The 17,778-nt window shown below is 36.0% G+C and overlaps 1 protein-coding gene across 4 annotated transcripts in view; it reads left to right on the top strand.

The window, feature by feature from the left end:
- The window catches only part of DCLK2 (doublecortin like kinase 2), a gene marked incomplete at both ends in the record, with an annotated part of 123,886 nt that overhangs the window by 10,911 nt on the left and 95,197 nt on the right, over nt 1-17,778 (top strand). For all 4 annotated transcript variants that reach the window (XM_084244754.1, XM_084244753.1, XM_084244752.1 and 1 more), the window contains one exon: nt 4,614-4,948. In XM_084244754.1, the coding sequence (XP_084100880.1) occupies nt 4,614-4,948 (335 nt within the window). The remainder of the gene's footprint in view (nt 1-4,613; nt 4,949-17,778) is intronic.

The following is a 17,778-nucleotide window of genomic DNA, read 5'->3' as shown; positions in this document are numbered from 1 at the left end:
CACACGTACATTTGCACACACAATTCATAGCCTAGTTTAATTTTTTCATGCGATCTTGCCCTTGTTTGGGCAAGTGCAATTTAAACATATATTGGCAAGAGTTTTTAAAATTCTGTCCCAATGTAGTGTTTTATCATTATATCATGAGTCAGTGCTTTACAATAGATTTTTTTTCAGCTGTATCACTCTCACTTAGAAAACTTGTTATACTTTTGAGAAATGAGTAGAAAACAGATTTTTTTGGTTTTGCTTTGCTTTTTTAACAGTTATATTAACACTGGTTTACAACACTGTATTTGGAGGTGTAGGATCTCTCTCTTCGTGACACTACACCCACCACCATCGTCCATCCCCATGGTTTATTGTGCTTCCTCCCTGTCCCCCTCTGGTATCCTTTAATTCAGATTTCTAACATCAGATCTCTAGGGTTTGGTACTGGATTGACTATATCTGATCTTTTGTTTCTCTATATTCCCCATATAAGTGGCATCACCAGTATTTGTCTTTCTCATTTTGACTTATTTTTCTTAGCATAATCCCCTCCAGTTCCATCTGTGTTGTCACAGATGGCAAGAGTTTTATCTTTTTTTCACAGCTGAGTAGTAGTCTACATCTTCCTGGTCCACTCATCTGTTTGGGGGCACTTAAGTTGTTTCCATACCTTGGCTATTGTAAATAGTGCTGCAAGGAACAGAGGAGTGAAAGTTTCCTTTTGAACTAGTGTTTTTGTATTTGAAGACAATATTTAGATCCAGATAGTTTTAGACAAAAAAAAAAAAAAACCAAAAACCCTGCTTGTTTTGTCATTCATGCATGTTTTATAGTGGCTGCACCAGTTTACATGCCCACAAATGTATGGCGACTCTCTTTCCTCTACATCTTTGTCAACACTGAGTACTTCTTGACTTTTTGATAATCGTTTTAAAAGTTGTAAAGTGAGAATCTCATTGTGGTTTTGAGTTGCATTTCCCTAATAAGAGATGATGAAAATCTTTTCATGTACCTGTTGGCCATCTGTGTATCTTCTTTGAGATGTCTATTCATAATCTACAAGTTTTAATAAACATTATGAAGGAATGAAGGGAAAGAGGGAGTGTATTTAAATTTATCTGTAACTGCAAGCAAACTCAAAGAGATACTTTCTTTTTTTTAAGATTTATTTATTTATTTATACAAGCACTGGGTACAGTCAGAAGCGCGGGAGGGTGAGAGAATTCACCAGAGCCAGAGCGGGGAGCAGAGCAGGCAGAAGGACCAAAGTACACTGCTGAGGGGAACAGAGGGCAGCAGGAAAGGTCTGCGCACCATGTGGGACCCTTGCCCGGTGGCCGGGGATTGAACCAGCGCTGCAGAGGTTGTGGGCAGCTTTGCAACCCAGCGCTCAACCGCTGCGCCACCGGGGAGGCCCCTCAAAGAGATATTTTCTCTACCTATTTCCACTTTGACATTCTGAACAGTTGTAAAGAGACAACATATAGATGAATTTAAAAAGCAGACTACTGATTGATGTGCTAAGTGTGTAGAGACTAGACTGATCAAGGATATCTGACATATTAAATTTACTTCTTATTATTTTTACAATTATCTTTCTCTCTATTTTGGGAGGTGCTTTGCCCCAGCTAACAACTTTTCCCTGCTCTTAAAAAAAATCCCTTTCTCTTGCTGAGATCCATTTTCTTTCCTCTTAATATTTAGTATCAATACAATTACATTCTTATCTATGGAAATAGTAAGACCTTTTCAATGTGAGAGTTCTCAAAAAAAATTAAAGCAAAATCCTAATTATTTACCCTTGTTAATTAGTACACACATGTAATATATGGCTGTAGTTTATTAAATTTATACCTGTTTTTGAAATTACATACCATTTCCCCAGATGACTATACTATAAAAATGCTTTAGACACACCTACAGAGATGAAAGATCTTTAACTAAATCATAGGAGTTGGTTTAGATTTTAGATTACTGGTTTAGAAGTAGCATGCAAACCTATAGCTGGTTCCCTAATTTTCCTGGGCAGGGCCTTAATTATAAATAGAAGACATTACTCTTCTTTTTAGACCTTTCTTGTATGTCTGATCTGTTACTGAATTGTTCTTTTGGCTTTGAGAGTCCTTAAGTCCTCCATTAGTCAGCATTTCAAGAATATCCTAATACAAATAGTTAAATATAACATTTATGTTAATAGGTTTTCCTCAGGAATTCCCCTTCCCTATTTGGATTATTTTTGTTTTAAGCATTTATAGCATTGAAGGCTTGTATAATATAACTTCTGTCTTAAGAATGAGACTATTATACTGTATATGTGGGAAAAGAATGGATTCTATTTGAATGAGTAGATATCTTTGACAAAATCTTAGTGTTAAATTCTCTTACCTTCTATGCCAAAAAGTTGACATTGAAAGTTAAGTCTTACAAGTTTTCAAAAAGAAAATTGTGATTTTCAGTGTGTCATTTTAAAATTTTAATGAACAATGAAGCAGTAGACCAAGTGACAAATAGTATACTTTTTAATGTTTTATTAAAAATTAAGCAGAAGATTATGAAAATGGGTGCAAGTTTCTCAAAGCCATCTAAGGAGCATTTTAACAGGCCAAGAGTCAAGTAATTTGGCTTTGCTTAACATAAATCTTTATATAAAACATGATCTGGATTATTGGAGAGCTCAGATATCTAATTTTACACAACCAAACCAGCACTTCCTAGAGATAATTCAGAAACCATTAAAAATACCAAAGAGACTTTAAAAACAAGGCTTTTCTGATATTTGCTATTTGAGAAAATGTATGGAATTTGAAAACATCTTACAGGAAAGCTATACGGTAGGGCACTTAATCAGTGATTGCCTCAACATATAGGTCTCCCATTGAGTACATTAGACATTGATAATCTGCCTATTAAATGGCCTAGGTTTGAACTCTCAAGCTTTAGTGATCTAACTGCCTTTCCAGAAGACAGCGTTGAAAGTGCTACCCACACTTCTGTGTGTGATCTCTACTAGTGGCACTTTAGCATTGTTTTAGTTTAGTCATTTAAGATATAACATCTCTGTGGATCTATTTGTTAGGCCTTGAGTTATCAGTTCTTTGAAGAAATTTGTGGCAGTGTGGGAGGAAGGAATACATTGTATAAAATGTTACAATGAAGCTTCTGACTGGAGTGTTTTAAGTGTGATGTTAAACATCTGTAGTGGATAGTTAAGGGAATTACCAGATAGTAGAGAAGTGTGTGAGTTTGCCAAATGAGGATTTCAGTGTAGATTTTGTCTTTACTACAGAACCTGAAGGAACAAGTTTCAGTTTGAAGGGAAGAGCCTGTCCTTGTTCCACATCTGGTTGTGCTATTTATGTTCCTTTGTTGAGCCTACATCTTCCTAAGCTTTACAGAAGAGGTGCATGTTGAACACTTCTGATTCTCAGTCTGAACAGGATCAGAGGCCATGGTTACCAACCACTGATTTGTCTGTCTTCTTCTGTCTTTTTCCATGATTGTTATCTACCGCCTTGTAAATATAAGCAAAACCTGGAAAACTTACAAAAATAAGTGTTTTTTTGTTTATTAATATTGCTATTTTTGGTGAAGAAAACAAATTTTGTATGGTTTGTTTTAACCTAAAAATGTGAATTTTGTTTAAAAAATTAAGCAGATTACATGGCCATGAAAGCATCCTTTTAACTGTCCTTTCCCACTAAATATAGAAAAGTTGACTATTTAAATTAATTATTTTAAATCCACATTTTTTAATTATGAAAATACAACCCCAGAGGAAGGTTTTCTGAGCTGTCAAATTTTCATTTTCATAGTGCTTCAATTATTGAGTAACTGATCCTATTGTTCAATATAACTTAGCTGTATGAAGATGTAGGGATTGCTCCTTGCTTAAGACTGAAATCTTATCATTGGAAGGAGGAAAAATGTTTATTTCTTTTCATAAATGTGTTACTTAGTGGGCCTCCCCAGTGGCGCAGTGGTTGAGCACTGGGTTGCGAAGCTGCCTGTGGCCTCTGCAGCACCGGTTCGATCCCTGGCTGCCGTACGAGGGTCCCACATGGCATGCAGACCTCTCCTGCCGCCCACTGCTCCCCTCAGCGTCACTCTGCCTGTTCTGCTCTCCCCTCTAGCTCTGGTGAATTCTCTCACCATCCCACGCCTCTGACTGTACCCAGTGCTTGAATGAATGAATGAATGAATGAATAAATAAATAAATAAATAAATCTTTAAAAAAAATGTGTTACTTAGTGATACAGTTTGGACTTTCAGAATAAGAAAATACTTTAAACCATCTGGTTCCAGCAACTTCACTTTACAGATAATGATGTGGAGAGGAATTATCCAGGGTGACACATTTCTTCAGAACAAAGCCAGATCTATATAGTTTCTTTGTCAGTAATTTTCAACCTGTAATGCATGTTACTCTCGCAAAATGAATTCAGCTGCTATTAAAAGAAAGGTGGGGAGTGTCAGGAAAATGCCAAAGAAAAGGGCATAAATCCCCTTTTGGTGAATCTGTTAAATTTAGAAGTTCACTTCATAGGTTTCAGTATTTCTTGTTCTTACAAAATGCTCCTATGTTGGGGATAATCATGCTAATAAAACTGATTTTTGCTTTTCAGGTGAGAGTTATGTGTGTGCATCGAATGAACCATTTCGTAAAGTTGATTACACCAAAAATATTAATCCAAACTGGTCTGTGAACGTCAAGGGTGGAAGCACCCGGGCCTTGGCTGCTGCCTCCTCAGTGAAAAGTGAAGTGAAGGAAAGTAAAGATTTCATCAAACCCAAGTTAGTGACTGTGATTCGAAGTGGAGTGAAGCCCAGAAAAGCTGTGCGGATCCTTCTGAATAAGAAGACTGCTCATTCCTTTGAACAAGTCTTAACAGATATCACTGAAGCCATTAAACTAGACTCAGGAGTGGTCAAGAGGCTCTGCACACTGGATGGCAAGCAGGTAAGATGTCGCCACCCCCAAGTCTCCATCTTTTAACTTCTCTCTCCATCCATGGTGGTTATATACTTCACACATGAATTTCATAGTCTGCAGAAAGGAATAATTCTACTTGACAAGTATATGTGGGTATATTAGCCTTTACCCAAATATCTCAAAAGTGAATATATAGAAGTCCATCGTAGAATTCTTATGGTCAGTGGAAGGGACATGTAAACTTCTGGGGCAAAGTTAAACGCTGAGGAGGTCCCTATATTAAATGGGATGGTCTCTGTTTAAGAATAAGAACACCTAGTAACAAGTAGAATCAATTCAGGTTTGGGAAAAATCACAGGACTCAAAATGAATCGTATTTAACATTTTTTAGAGAAGTCTTCCCTCCACTGACATATCCTATGGAAAATGCATTTTAAAATAAGTACTTTTGTAAGAATGTCCATTTGAGTTTCATAGGGAACAGTGGAGGTAGTTAATATTTCTGAAAAATGTACACAAATTACACAGGAAAATGCAAGCCAAATTATAGTAACAAAATACCAGGGAATCCAATGTAGTAACAAAAAAAAAAAAAACAAAAAACAAAAAAACCCACAATAGGCAAATTGCAAGAATGCATGAATAGAAGTTATACAAATACTGAGTTTTGCCACATCAGATTATCATTCCTAAAGAGAAACATGTGGCTTTCTGAAGTGTTTTCTCCTATTTTCAGTAAGGTTATATTGTTTATATTTGCATTATTTTAAACATAGTCTCCAACATTCATTTTTTCCATTTTGCTTCTTTCCTCTAACATAGTTAATTTATTTTGAAATGTTTGGCTTACATAGTGCTGTGAATGAATAGAAAACACTGGGGCAGTATATTCTGGATAAACAAAATTTAAGTGGTTTTCTAAGCCCACATGTATGTTGTTATTTTGTTTTCTGAAACTTTAACAAATTGTTTAAAATAGGTTCTAAAAATTGCAATAGATTGTAGTGAGATTGTAATGACATTTGTAATTAATTTTTAGAAGGCATAGCACTTTAATTTGCCCCAAGATAGGTTCATTATATTAAATGGAAATAGATGCTTTATAAGTTAATAGCACAGCATGACAAGAACTCCTTAAGCCTCTTTCTTTGTCTTTCTGTCTTTTTCAACATCCTTGTTTATTTTTTCATAATATAGGATTTCTCTGCTCAGATGTGGTCATCATAATTCTCCTACCACCAAAGTGCCCACAGTACTCAACCACAGTCCACCTTGCTTATCTATAGTCTGTTTTCAGGGGTCATTCTTATAGTTTGTCTTTGTCTGATCCTTTGTTTGAAATCTCTAGATTCCACATGTAAGTGAAACCATCTGGTGTTTATCTTTCTCCTTCTGGCTCACTTAGAATAATCCCTTACCACAAATGGCATGAGTTTATCTTTTTGATCACTGAGTAATATTCTATTGTGTATATACCAAATTTTCTTCATCCACTCACCTGTTCTGGGGCATATCTAGTCTATTGTGAATAGTGCTGCTGTCAACACAGGAGTGCAGATTACCTTTCAAATTAGTGTTTTTGTGCTCTTTGGGTAGATATCCAGGAATGGAATTAATGGGTCTTATGGTAAATCCATTGTTAGTCTTTTTTTTTTTTAAATTTTATTTATTTATACAAGCACTGGGTACAGTCAGAAGGAGGGTGAGAGAATTCACCAGAGCAGGGAGCAGAACAGGCAGACTGATGAAGTACACTGCTGAGGGGAGCAGCGGGCGTGGCAGGAGAGATTTGCATGCCATGTGGGACCCTCACAGGTAGCCAGGGATTGAACTGGCGCTGCAGAGGCTGTGGGCAGCTTCGCAGCCCAGCGCCCAACCCCTGTGCCACGGGGGAGGCCCATTGTCGTTAGTGTTTTGAGGAATCTCCATACTACTTTCCATAGTGACTGGACAAATCTACACTCCCACATCAGTGTAATAGTGTTTCTTTTTCTCCACGCCTTCCCCACCACTTGTGGTTTTTTTGAGGTGTGCCATTCCCACAGGCATAAGGTGGTATCTCTTGTTTAATTTGCATTTCCCTGCTAAGTGATGATGAGCATTTTTCCATGTCTGTTGGCCATATACATATCTTCTTTGGAGAACTGCCTATTTAGCTTTCTGCCCTTTTTTTTTTTTTTAATTCATTAGACCTTGATATTCATGCAAATAAATTGTAACATGAGACAAAAAGGAGATTTGATAGATCAAATAGCTGATCTGTGGTGAACATAGATAAGACAGGAAATAGAGACAAGTATTTATGATAGCTAACAAGAGGAAAGATGAAAAGCATGAAAGTGCCAAATTAGAAACAATAAATAGCATGTAACCGTAATTGCAGATGGAAATTTTAAAAATTGAAACTCAGATTTAGAAAGGTCCAAATGAATGTTGCTCAGAGAAAGTGAGTGAAAGAAAGGCAAGCATCTAGTTGAAATAGTAATCGTTGTAATTTTAGTAGTTATCTAAAAATTATCTTAAAAAGGCTCTGAATTATAAATATTTATGAGTAAAATTGTTGATTATAGCACAAGCAAACCAAAACCAGTAGCATGCTCAAGAAAAATACACTGCTCTGAGTTGGACTTATGATAGGAACTTAAGAATGGTTTACTATGAAGTGGTTTAGGGCCTCCCTGGTGGCGCAGCGGTTGAGCGCTGGGTTGTGAAGCTGCCCGCAGCCTCTGCAGCGCTGGTTCAATCCTCGGCCACCGGCAAGGGTCCCACATGGCGCACAGACCTCTCCTGCCGCCCGCTGCTCCCCTCAGCAGTGTACTTCGGTCCTTCTGCCTGCTCTGCTCCCCGCTCTGGCTCTGGTGAATTCTCTCACCCTCCCGCGCTTCTGACTGTACCCAGTGCTTGTATAAATAAATAAATAGATCTTTAAAAAAAAGTGGTTTATATGTGAGATTTAGAGGACTGGGAATAATAGCACTTATAATGCCTCTCCCCACCCCCAGTGTTGCAAAGGCATCTGACAAAATATAAAATTTATATGCAATTAAAAAGATTTAGTAACTAAAATGGAAGGTAGTAAATCTAAGTAAATTCTCTAATACACTAAAAAAATCCCTATCTGAATTAAAAATCCTATATATTAGTAAACTAATGAGATACTGGAAATATTACAATAACAAACAGACTCAAGGATACCTAAGAACACCAGTATCTATTATTCTTCTATACATCCTGATTTTCATTTATAGTTTAATTGCATTTTCAATAAGAATCGTAATGAATTTTTTTAAGTGGGGTGAGGGATAAGGCTGACAAAGTGATCTTTAAAAGTTAATCTGGAACAATAGATTGGAAAATTTTGGAGGTAATGATTAATGAGCTCTCATGCAACCAGATATTAAATCATCATTCTTGTACCATACCAAAAATAAATTCCAGGTGTTTTAAAAACATAGATGTCAAAATACAAAAAAGAACTAAAGGAAAATATGTCAGTGGTTATGTTGAAATGGGGAAGGATTGCCTAACCATAAAAATCATGGAAAATCCAAATCATAAAGAAAAAGGTTGATTGGTTGCACAACATCAAAATTAAAAATTACTAGATGCCATAAAAAAGGGTTACATATTTTTATATTGAGTTATAGGAGCTTAGTATAAAAAAAAACTAGCAATAAAATAGATGAAATGAAAGACCAATCAGACAATTTGAAAAGGTGGAGTTACAAATAGGAAGCATAAAATATTCCATCTGACTAATAAGAAGATGAGTTACAGAAATGAGATGCTATTTTTAATTGACAGCGTTTTTTAAAAAATCCATTATTTTTTTATATGCAGTTAATTAGCATTCTGAAAAAACAATAGAGTGTAAATTTCATAATTTTTATGGAAAGCAGTTTGTTTTATATAACTAGCCAAACTTCTTACTATTTGAGCTAATAACTTCTAGGAATTTATCCTAAATTACCTGAAATGCAGATATAATTATGCCTAAGAATTTTCATCCCACCAATTAGAGCCAAAAATTGGAAACAATTTTAAACCTTAAATGTATTACTATAGAATTCCATAGGATCTATATATAGCGCCCACTGAAAATTAAGTTTGGGGGAATATTTAAAGACATGGGAAAATGTTAAATAGAAAAAACAAGTAAAAATTCTGTGGTATGTTTTCAATTTTGTGTTAAGGGAAAAAAAAGTAGAAGAATTTTTTTTAAAACAAATTTAGAAGGAAGTAAGATTATACTTGCCATCAGAAATCCAGTATTTGGTGTTCTGACTTCTTCCTCATGTGGCCTTGGAAGCAAAAACTTAGCTCTGAGAAAGAAAAGAAGATTGAATTCAATCAGATTGTGGAAAATTAAAACATTATGAGCTAATCCTTAAAATTTGGGCATGTGGCAATAAAATGTTACAAGTATCCCTTTTATCACTGTTTATGTCTTATGGAACTTAAACAATATTTCCCATCTGCAAATAAAAGATGTACTTTAAATTTTCAAATATTTCTTTGGAAAAAAATTGCAATTTTATTTTTAATAGACACCACTTCAGATATTTTGTCTTCAGAGTGCCAGGTATCCTTAAAGTTATAATTTTTTGGCACTGATTCATTATTTGTACTGTAGGTGGTTTTGCTATGAAAAACTTCAGGTTTTTGTTGATAAGTCATAAATCTGCTTTAAGATAGCATAGGAAAGTTGCCTTATGGTTTTGATTAATGCAAACCTTTAAGTGAGCAGTATTCACTTTGATTTTTTTACAAAATTTTTTTTGTATAAATATGTAAAACCATCTGCTCTCTAAAAATTTTCCAAAAAAAAAAAAAAAAAAAAAAAACAACTTAGGTAAGGAAATGAGAAAGGAACTAAGATCTGTTAATGAGTTGTCCCTATACAACATTTTCAACTGCCTTGACATTTATGTACGTTTCCTGGTTATTTTCAGTTCAAATTTGTTGTTTTAATTTGATCTTCGACACAAGGAAAGAGATTAAACAGTTTATGTGGATGCACCAGGGACAGTCCCTGATTCCCTTATGACGCCCATGCTACAGTGTTAACAGGCCCAGTTATCTTTTATGAGCTTGAAATCTTCCCTGATTAAAAAATGCATTGGTGGATCATATGCCACTGGCATTTATGGTGTTGAAGCAATATCCTTTGAATATTTTCTTCAAAATACTAATTTATCTTTGTGTTTATAGATAGATAACTAGAAGGCATGATCTGTAAATAGATGTGACTATTCTCTTAAGAATTTTGTAGCTTGCAATTAATTTGCGTTAAATGCTTCACTTTAGTTTTTCTTTTAAAAATCAAAACCTTTTGAACCTTTAAGTTATAGGAATTGTGTAGGGCAGCCAGGTTTACTTTAAATTTTTTCTTTGAAAGAGTGACTTTCCTGTAATAAACTACAGCAGAGGGAAGTTCTCTTAAAAAAAAAAAAAAATGTATTTTGTAAAAGGACCGAAAGGTCCAAATATAGCTTTTGTCCACATGTGTAAAAAATTCTAGCTTTTAGCTTTCCCAGAACAGCAGAGTTTTAACATAAAAGAAACATATTTAGTGGAATTTTGGAACAAGTTGAATCTTGTCATGGGCAGAGGCAAAACAGACTCAGAAATTGCTAGCAGTTGATGCATTGGGGGTAAAACACTTCCAGATTTTGGGACAGCTGCCAGCCTCAGGATGCCCACATAGAGTCCTCTTTGGGGAACATGACAGTCTGTGTAGACCCTCTCCCATCTTATCAACCATCTTAGAGTTTATGAAGGGTTTCCATCCTTTTAATAAAGTTAATTATTGTATTAGTTACTACGTAATGTAAAATATTTACAGTTGTACTGTATAATGTACTAGAATGTAAATAATATTTTGTATATTTACTAGCACCACATTTTCTAGTGAAGGCTTATTTCTTTATAATGACCTCACCATATTTATTTAAAGCAATTACTTCTCAGAAGTTACCATAAAAATTAAATGGTTGATATTAATTCATAAATACTTTGAATGCTGATACAGTTTTCACTGAAGTTAATGACAGTAGTTTGGTTTTATTCCCCATACTTCTCCCAATGCATTTTCTTTTTGTAGATAATAGAAACCAAACAACTGTGTTTTGTCTTAATAGAAACATTCATACCTCTGACGATATGAATGCTTAAGGAAAATTTACCCCAATCAATACCCCAAGCAGGAAGTCAGGTTGTAGAGACTGGGGAATGTTCAACTGCCTGTTCTATGCAGATTTACCTCACAAATGTTTGCAAGAAATGGAAAAAATAAATACAATTTTAATAGCTTTTATAATTGAGTATTCCTATTCATATTTTCTTGCTACCTGTAGATTTTAACATGCTTTGAGACATCTCCTTTCCTTAGGGTAAATTCTTAGAGGTAGATTACTGAAAGATACTGCAGTTTGGGGGGGGGGGGTGTTAAATGATACTCTCAAGGCTGGAGACAAAAATATTGTCCTTGTTGGCAGCACAACTAGCCTGTGCCCCAATATTTCTGTAGCTGAGACATTTATAAAAGGATTAAATTTAACAGCCAGGCACAGTGCACACAGTTACTTGGTTGCATGAAAAACATACATTCTATGCAATTGAAGCCACCTACAGTCTTCTTGCCATCTCTAACTATCTTTGCTGTGTTCTGTATTAGAAAATAGTTTAATGAGAAAAGCCAGTTGGCCTGTGTATCAATTTTATATCTGAGGCTAGTACTGACCTACTAGTCTTGAAAATGTTTAGCTTAGTCAGGACAATGAAAAGAAAATGTTTTGTTTTAGCAAATAGCTCATGTTTTGTTACTGTGATGCCTTGATCTGAAAGACCTATTACTTCATTTATTGTTTGCTTTATAGCCTTTTCCCTAGATGCCAAAAACCCCATGAGTGCATTTCTGGTGTTCAGTGAATGTGGGCATTTTGCTCTGTGATATTTGGCTCATAAGTGAGACAAGGAGATTGCTTGGCATAGATGCTTTATTACTTTAATTGATGACTTTTGGTGAGTCATTGTTAACTTTTAGATTTGTTTTTGTGGTTTTGAATCTATTATGAATGTCTATAACCACAATTTCTATCAATATACGTAATATATACTACTTTACTGGTTTTATTAGACTTCATGAAAGGGTCATTTAGACATCATGCTTTACGGTTAAAAACAAAGATAAATGCACAGTCAGCACAGTATTTTAGAATGTATGGCTGCTAGAGGAAATTATTTAGTACAGCTTGTTAATTTTATAGATGAGAAGTCTTTGGGGGATCACCACAGATACTTAGAACCTGTTGAAAACTTTTCTTCCAAGTAAAGCCTGACCCAAAATTTTGTGTATGAACCTCTTGTGTGCAGATCATAGTGCAGTTGAAGAATCTCTTCTTTGTCTTGTTTTTTTTTCTGTTTCCTTCAGTTCGTGGGATTCTTTATTTCCAGGCTTGAAGTCACTGATTTTTTTAGAGAGCACACATTGAGCTTGACCAGGGCAACTCACATTCTTAGGGTCTGCTTCACAGAAGAGGAATTAATTAAATCTAAACTAAAAATCATTTTGTGGAGAAAATTAGTGCTCAATTCTGTATTTACTTTTTCAGTAACCCTGAAATTTTCAGATTTAAAAATTAACCTATGTTTTGTGTTGTTTTTTTGTTAAGTAAGGAAGAGCACCACCCTTTGAACAGTGAGACAAGCCTTCATGAATATTCTTTTTGTGTATTTTTAGAACATTTTGATTCTAGTGTGATGCAGCTGCCAGACTTGATTTGTAAAGTGTTGAAAAGCTTTGGAGTCATCAGAGGTTTGCTCCACAGACATGGAATTCTCTGAGCCTGAGGACACAGAACTCTGCTTTTCCTTTTGCATTTTAGGCTCTTCCTAAGACTTAAAATAGCTTTGTTTAAAACTTTCCTTTTCTGACTTGTATTGGTTGATGGTATCTGTCTCTAAATGTGAGCTAAAGGGCATGTGATTGTATTTGCATATGTTGTTTGCTTATATGCTAAGTCATTAGAATGCCATGTTAAGTATGAATTAGGGAAGGCATTTAAATATCTGTGTTGGTACTTATTGAAATGGACATTAGTTATGTAGCTGTGTTTCTGAAGGATTCAGTTGATTAAACACCTCTTTAGTATCATTTGTTATGTATTTTTAGTGGAAAAGAACATAATGGCTGACACATGCTATTATGAAAAAGCAAATTTAAAAGACAGGTTTTTTTATAAGAAGAAAAAATTGTATAAATGGACACTTATGAAAGTTCAGGTAGGTAACTGAATCCAAATTTTAACACTTTATATATTGTCACTATATAGTTTTAGAGATTTTTACATGTATATAAGTCTTAAAAGTTTTCTAGAAGTTTTCAAGTGATTTTTCACTTTAAAGAGTGAGCATGTCTTCCGAGGTAGCACCAATCAGTGTCACTTCTTGAACTTCTAGGAGTTAAGAGAGTTGTGGTCAATGTGATGGGTGCCCTAAGGAGCAGATTTTTGTGGATTCAAATCATAAAATACAAATTAAAATTTTTATTTAAATGCATTCATTTCCTGTGACAGGCAGTCACTTTATAATATCCAATAAGACGGCCCACACTTGTGCAGTGAGGAATGTCATTAAAGATGTTTGATGAGAAACAAAAAGATGTTTGATAGGCACCAGCTTTTGGTGCCCTCTGTTACTGAATGCTCTCATTTGACCCTCATGATCACCCAAGACAGGCACCTGGCACTTTCTCTCTGCACAGAACGTTACAGAGCACATCTGCGAACTTGTCCTTTGGTCTCAGCTAGTACATCTTGGATATCACAGTGCCCTATCCCTTGAGACTCCCTTCGTGCCGGGCATTTTACTTATTATTGAGGTAACTAACATTGTTTTACAACATTATTTGTGTTTTAAAGCTATAAGATCAGGAATTATTGTCAGTTGTTGGAATTGACTCTGAGAACTAGTTTTCAGGGTTCAAATGAACATCAATTTAGGTGCTTTCTCATCATTTTTAATGGTTTCCCAGAATCCATTATGTGGTGTGATTATTTACTTTTGTCCTTATACTTGGTTTTGAATGACTTCCTGGACTTTTCCCCAAAACTTAACGATGAAGGGTTGATTTATTTTATAGATTATAATTCTTTACTATCATTTATTTTGTGACTTGAGATAGCCTAGATTTGGTCATTGTAACACTTTCAAGTTGGACCCTGTGTCTTTTTGACAGATTTTTAAGGAAACAAGTACAGATGGGGAGGAGGTACAGATTATAGGGGACCCTAGTTTCACAGTTAGAACTTGTGGCAAACAAGAATGCTACCACAGTCCTCTACACTGAGCCTGAATCCACAGTTCTCAGGTGCCTTCTACTGGTTCTCTCCATTCCCACTACAGACACATGACTTCTGGTATTGCACATAATTTCTGGTTTCTGTGCTGTCTTTGTCTCTCTTAGTATGTTTGCCAGTGAACCACTAGGTCATATTGAGGTGATCGGCTATAGTCTATTATAACATACCATCATCAGTCTCTATTGACCTCTGGGTGGCACTTTTAGAAAAACAGTTCTAATTTGTTTTGAGCAGAATTACTGTGGTTTGAGTCACATCAACCTGAAACTTACATACAAGGAAGGGATTTGTCAATATATTCAGGGCATCTAGGAATTCAACAGTTATCTGGTCTGGTGGTTCTTGACCCCTGTGTGGTCATTGGAAATTGCTGGAAGTAATTTTGGATGTTTTGGAGTAGGCTCAGATACAGTCACCATTGTAATATTGTGTGTGAGTGTGCCACTGGCATGAAGTGGAGAGCTGCTGGGGATGCTGCTAAATACCTTGTTGTGCATCGGAGAGCCCTCAGCAGCAGAGAATTACCTAGTCCAAAAAATGGGTAGTGCTGATGTTGAGAAACCATGACCTAATGTAATGACTCTAAAGAGGAAAGATATGGGAAATGCAAATGGTTTTGGAAAGGCCAATGTAAGGAATGCAGATATGTATATATAAGTATAGGTTTTCATAATTAAAAAGGCAAGGACTAGATCATGCACAGTGTATACCAAATTCTAAAAGATGTAAACCTCATTCATTAGGCTATGATTTGCCATTAAAGATTGTATGAGGATCTGATTTGCATATGAGAAAGTTTATTATACAGAGTGTAATGTGACTTTTCAAAGACAATCAGTCCTAAGGGATTGAATGTCCCAGAGCATGTGACACTGTTTCAGATACTATTATTTCAAATGTTTTATAGTTCCCTAAACTCTATTCCAGAGAGGAAACAGACATCCCTGACAACATTTAAATAGTGTTGGAGAATAAAGAATTGGTTTTAAGCAGAAAATGAGAAAGACAGATTGGTCAGGGTAGTGAAGTCCTTAAATCCCTGGACAGCAAGTGTTATTTGGTTGGAAATGATAGAAAATCTTCATAGTCACTGGAAAGAAATGGTATCTTATTTTCAATTTTAGTGTTAATAAGGAGCATTAATTCTCTATGCTTTTTATATTATTTGTAATTTTGTGGCAGAGTGATTATCAGGATTGCCGTGCAGAAGTAATGCTGGCATATGGGTAAACATTGCCTTTTCTTAGGTGCTCCTGGGATTGAGACTTTGTTTTCCCCTCCTTTCACAACATACACCTAACATGACTGGGTGATCTGTGACTGTGAGTCAGATGTGTATTTGGGTAGACCTGTATTTGCAGTATGCAAAGTACTATATATCACCAGTACCATTTATGAATCACTTAAAATATCACTACTATAATGACTAAGATACTTAGACATGAAGGTACTGCTTACTAACAAAAGAAAAGATACTCTTCCTTAAAATTATTAGAGGCATAGAAAGTAAGTGTTTCAGTCTTTGAAATAAGGCATAGAAAATAAGTGTGTCAGTCCTTGCAGTGAGTGAGTTGTATGATTTATTTGACTACATTTAGAATGTCAATAGCTATAAAAAATGTAAATGTTCCTATGCATTGCCTGATGCAATGTGTTGCCAGAAGTATGTTGTTAAAAGTAATTTACTGAAAAACTACCCCTATTTTAAAATCTTAATGTTTCTTTCCAAATTCTAAACTTTTCTTTAGTCATGAAATGGAAATTGATTTGAAGAGGTGCCTAATCTCCATTGATTACTTGGCTTTTTATCCAGTTGTCCTTGCAGTTTTCATGCTGATGTGTTTTGGCTAATTTAGTGGCACATACAATTTTGTACTGTTTCTATTGTATGATGACTCTGAGGAGTTGGGAAGAGTTCATGAAGAAATGGAATGTGATTTGGGCTTTGACTGGGGAGACTCATTTTGCTTTAGAGACTGTTCCCACCCACCACCTTCATTACAACAGCCACACCCCCCTACACACACACATACACACCACACCCCCCCAGAACAGCAGCAGAAAAGCAAGAGTGGCAACCAGTCACAGTGCCAAGGGAATGAGAATAATGTCAGAACATAGTAAGAACTTTGGAAGAGGGAGTTCACGGATGTTCAAATGTAGGAATATGTGGAAAAAATGTCAGCTTTTCATGAAACAATTTAATAAAACTGTATAATATTGTGCTTTGGCTCACTGCCATGGGTTGATGTTAACATGGGAAGAGAGGAGATCATGTCAGCAGTCTAGTTTGGGTACAGGCTGCCTGGCAGAAGTGGGACCGAGACAAAAGATGAGAAGCAGAGAATGTAGACTGTGAATGCAAGGTCTGTATCTTGGACACTGGGGAAATTGGAGAGTGCTGAGAGCAGCAGGGGATTTGAAAAGCTCTGCTCCAGTGCCCTGTATACAAATCCCACACTCCAGAGCTGGCTTCAAGTCCTCCCACTGGAACCCTTGAAAGTCCAGTTTCCCGAGTGGCCACCAAAAGCTGAGCCAACAGAATTATCAAGGCCCAAACAGGTGGCTTCTATACCAACTTGATCATTTTATTAAGGGGACAGGACAGTTGGTCATTAATTTTGAACTAGATTGCATGCTACAACATCCAGGAGAAACTCCAAAATTTAGTGGGAAATGTGGGTGGTGAAAAAGGGGGTGGGTGCGACTGAACCTCTTGTGGGAGTAGAGTTAGGGAGCAGTGGGATTGTTTTGTGGAGCAATCACAAGATTGGAGCACTTTCAACCAGGAATGGTACAGTTGATGATCACAGTAGCTGCATTCTACAGAGTCGCCATAAACACTGAATCAGCAAATAGTGATCAGTTGCTCCTAGGGAAAGACAAGTTAGAGTGCTATGCGCCTGTGGTCACAACTTCCATCAACCAGTCAATGCATAGTCTTGTTTTATCTCTTTCTATTTAATGATGCCTTATTTAATGTATAGTGTTGATTCATTTACATTGGATTCACTGTAAGTCATGTCTCAACAAGGTGTATCTGACACATGCATTTTCTCCATAGGCATATCGTAACCTCCTTGAACTTTGGGATACTAGATAGCACTTAAGTATATGCTCTGGGGCCATTGGAAGCAGAGAAGCAGGGAACCAAAACAGAAGTGGCACTAATTAGATATGCACTTGTTTCAGTGAGAGAGCTGAAACAAGAGGGCAGACCATCATGTTGATCAACCTCTGTTGGGAATGTGCCTCTTGGATTATTCAGATTTTCTCCCACTGTATGCATGAGGACCACAAAAGCACCATGAATGTTGGTGTGGGGACTAAAGGGAAATTTTAGCTGGGGAACAAATTTGCAAATACGGAATTGGCAGATTGTGAGACTGGAATATGCTTTGAATTTCAGCTATTATGTCACATGAGCAAATTGGTAATGCTGAACCATCTCTCAACATGGGGAAGGCAACTCATTAATTGCCTTTAAGGTGCTGA

Source organism: Talpa europaea (assembly GCF_964194135.1).
Source record: "Talpa europaea genome assembly, chromosome: 10".
Taxonomy (NCBI): Eukaryota; Metazoa; Chordata; class Mammalia; order Eulipotyphla; family Talpidae; genus Talpa; species Talpa europaea.
Note: the sequence above shows the minus strand (reverse complement) of the source record. Positions and strands in the feature narration are given on the sequence as shown.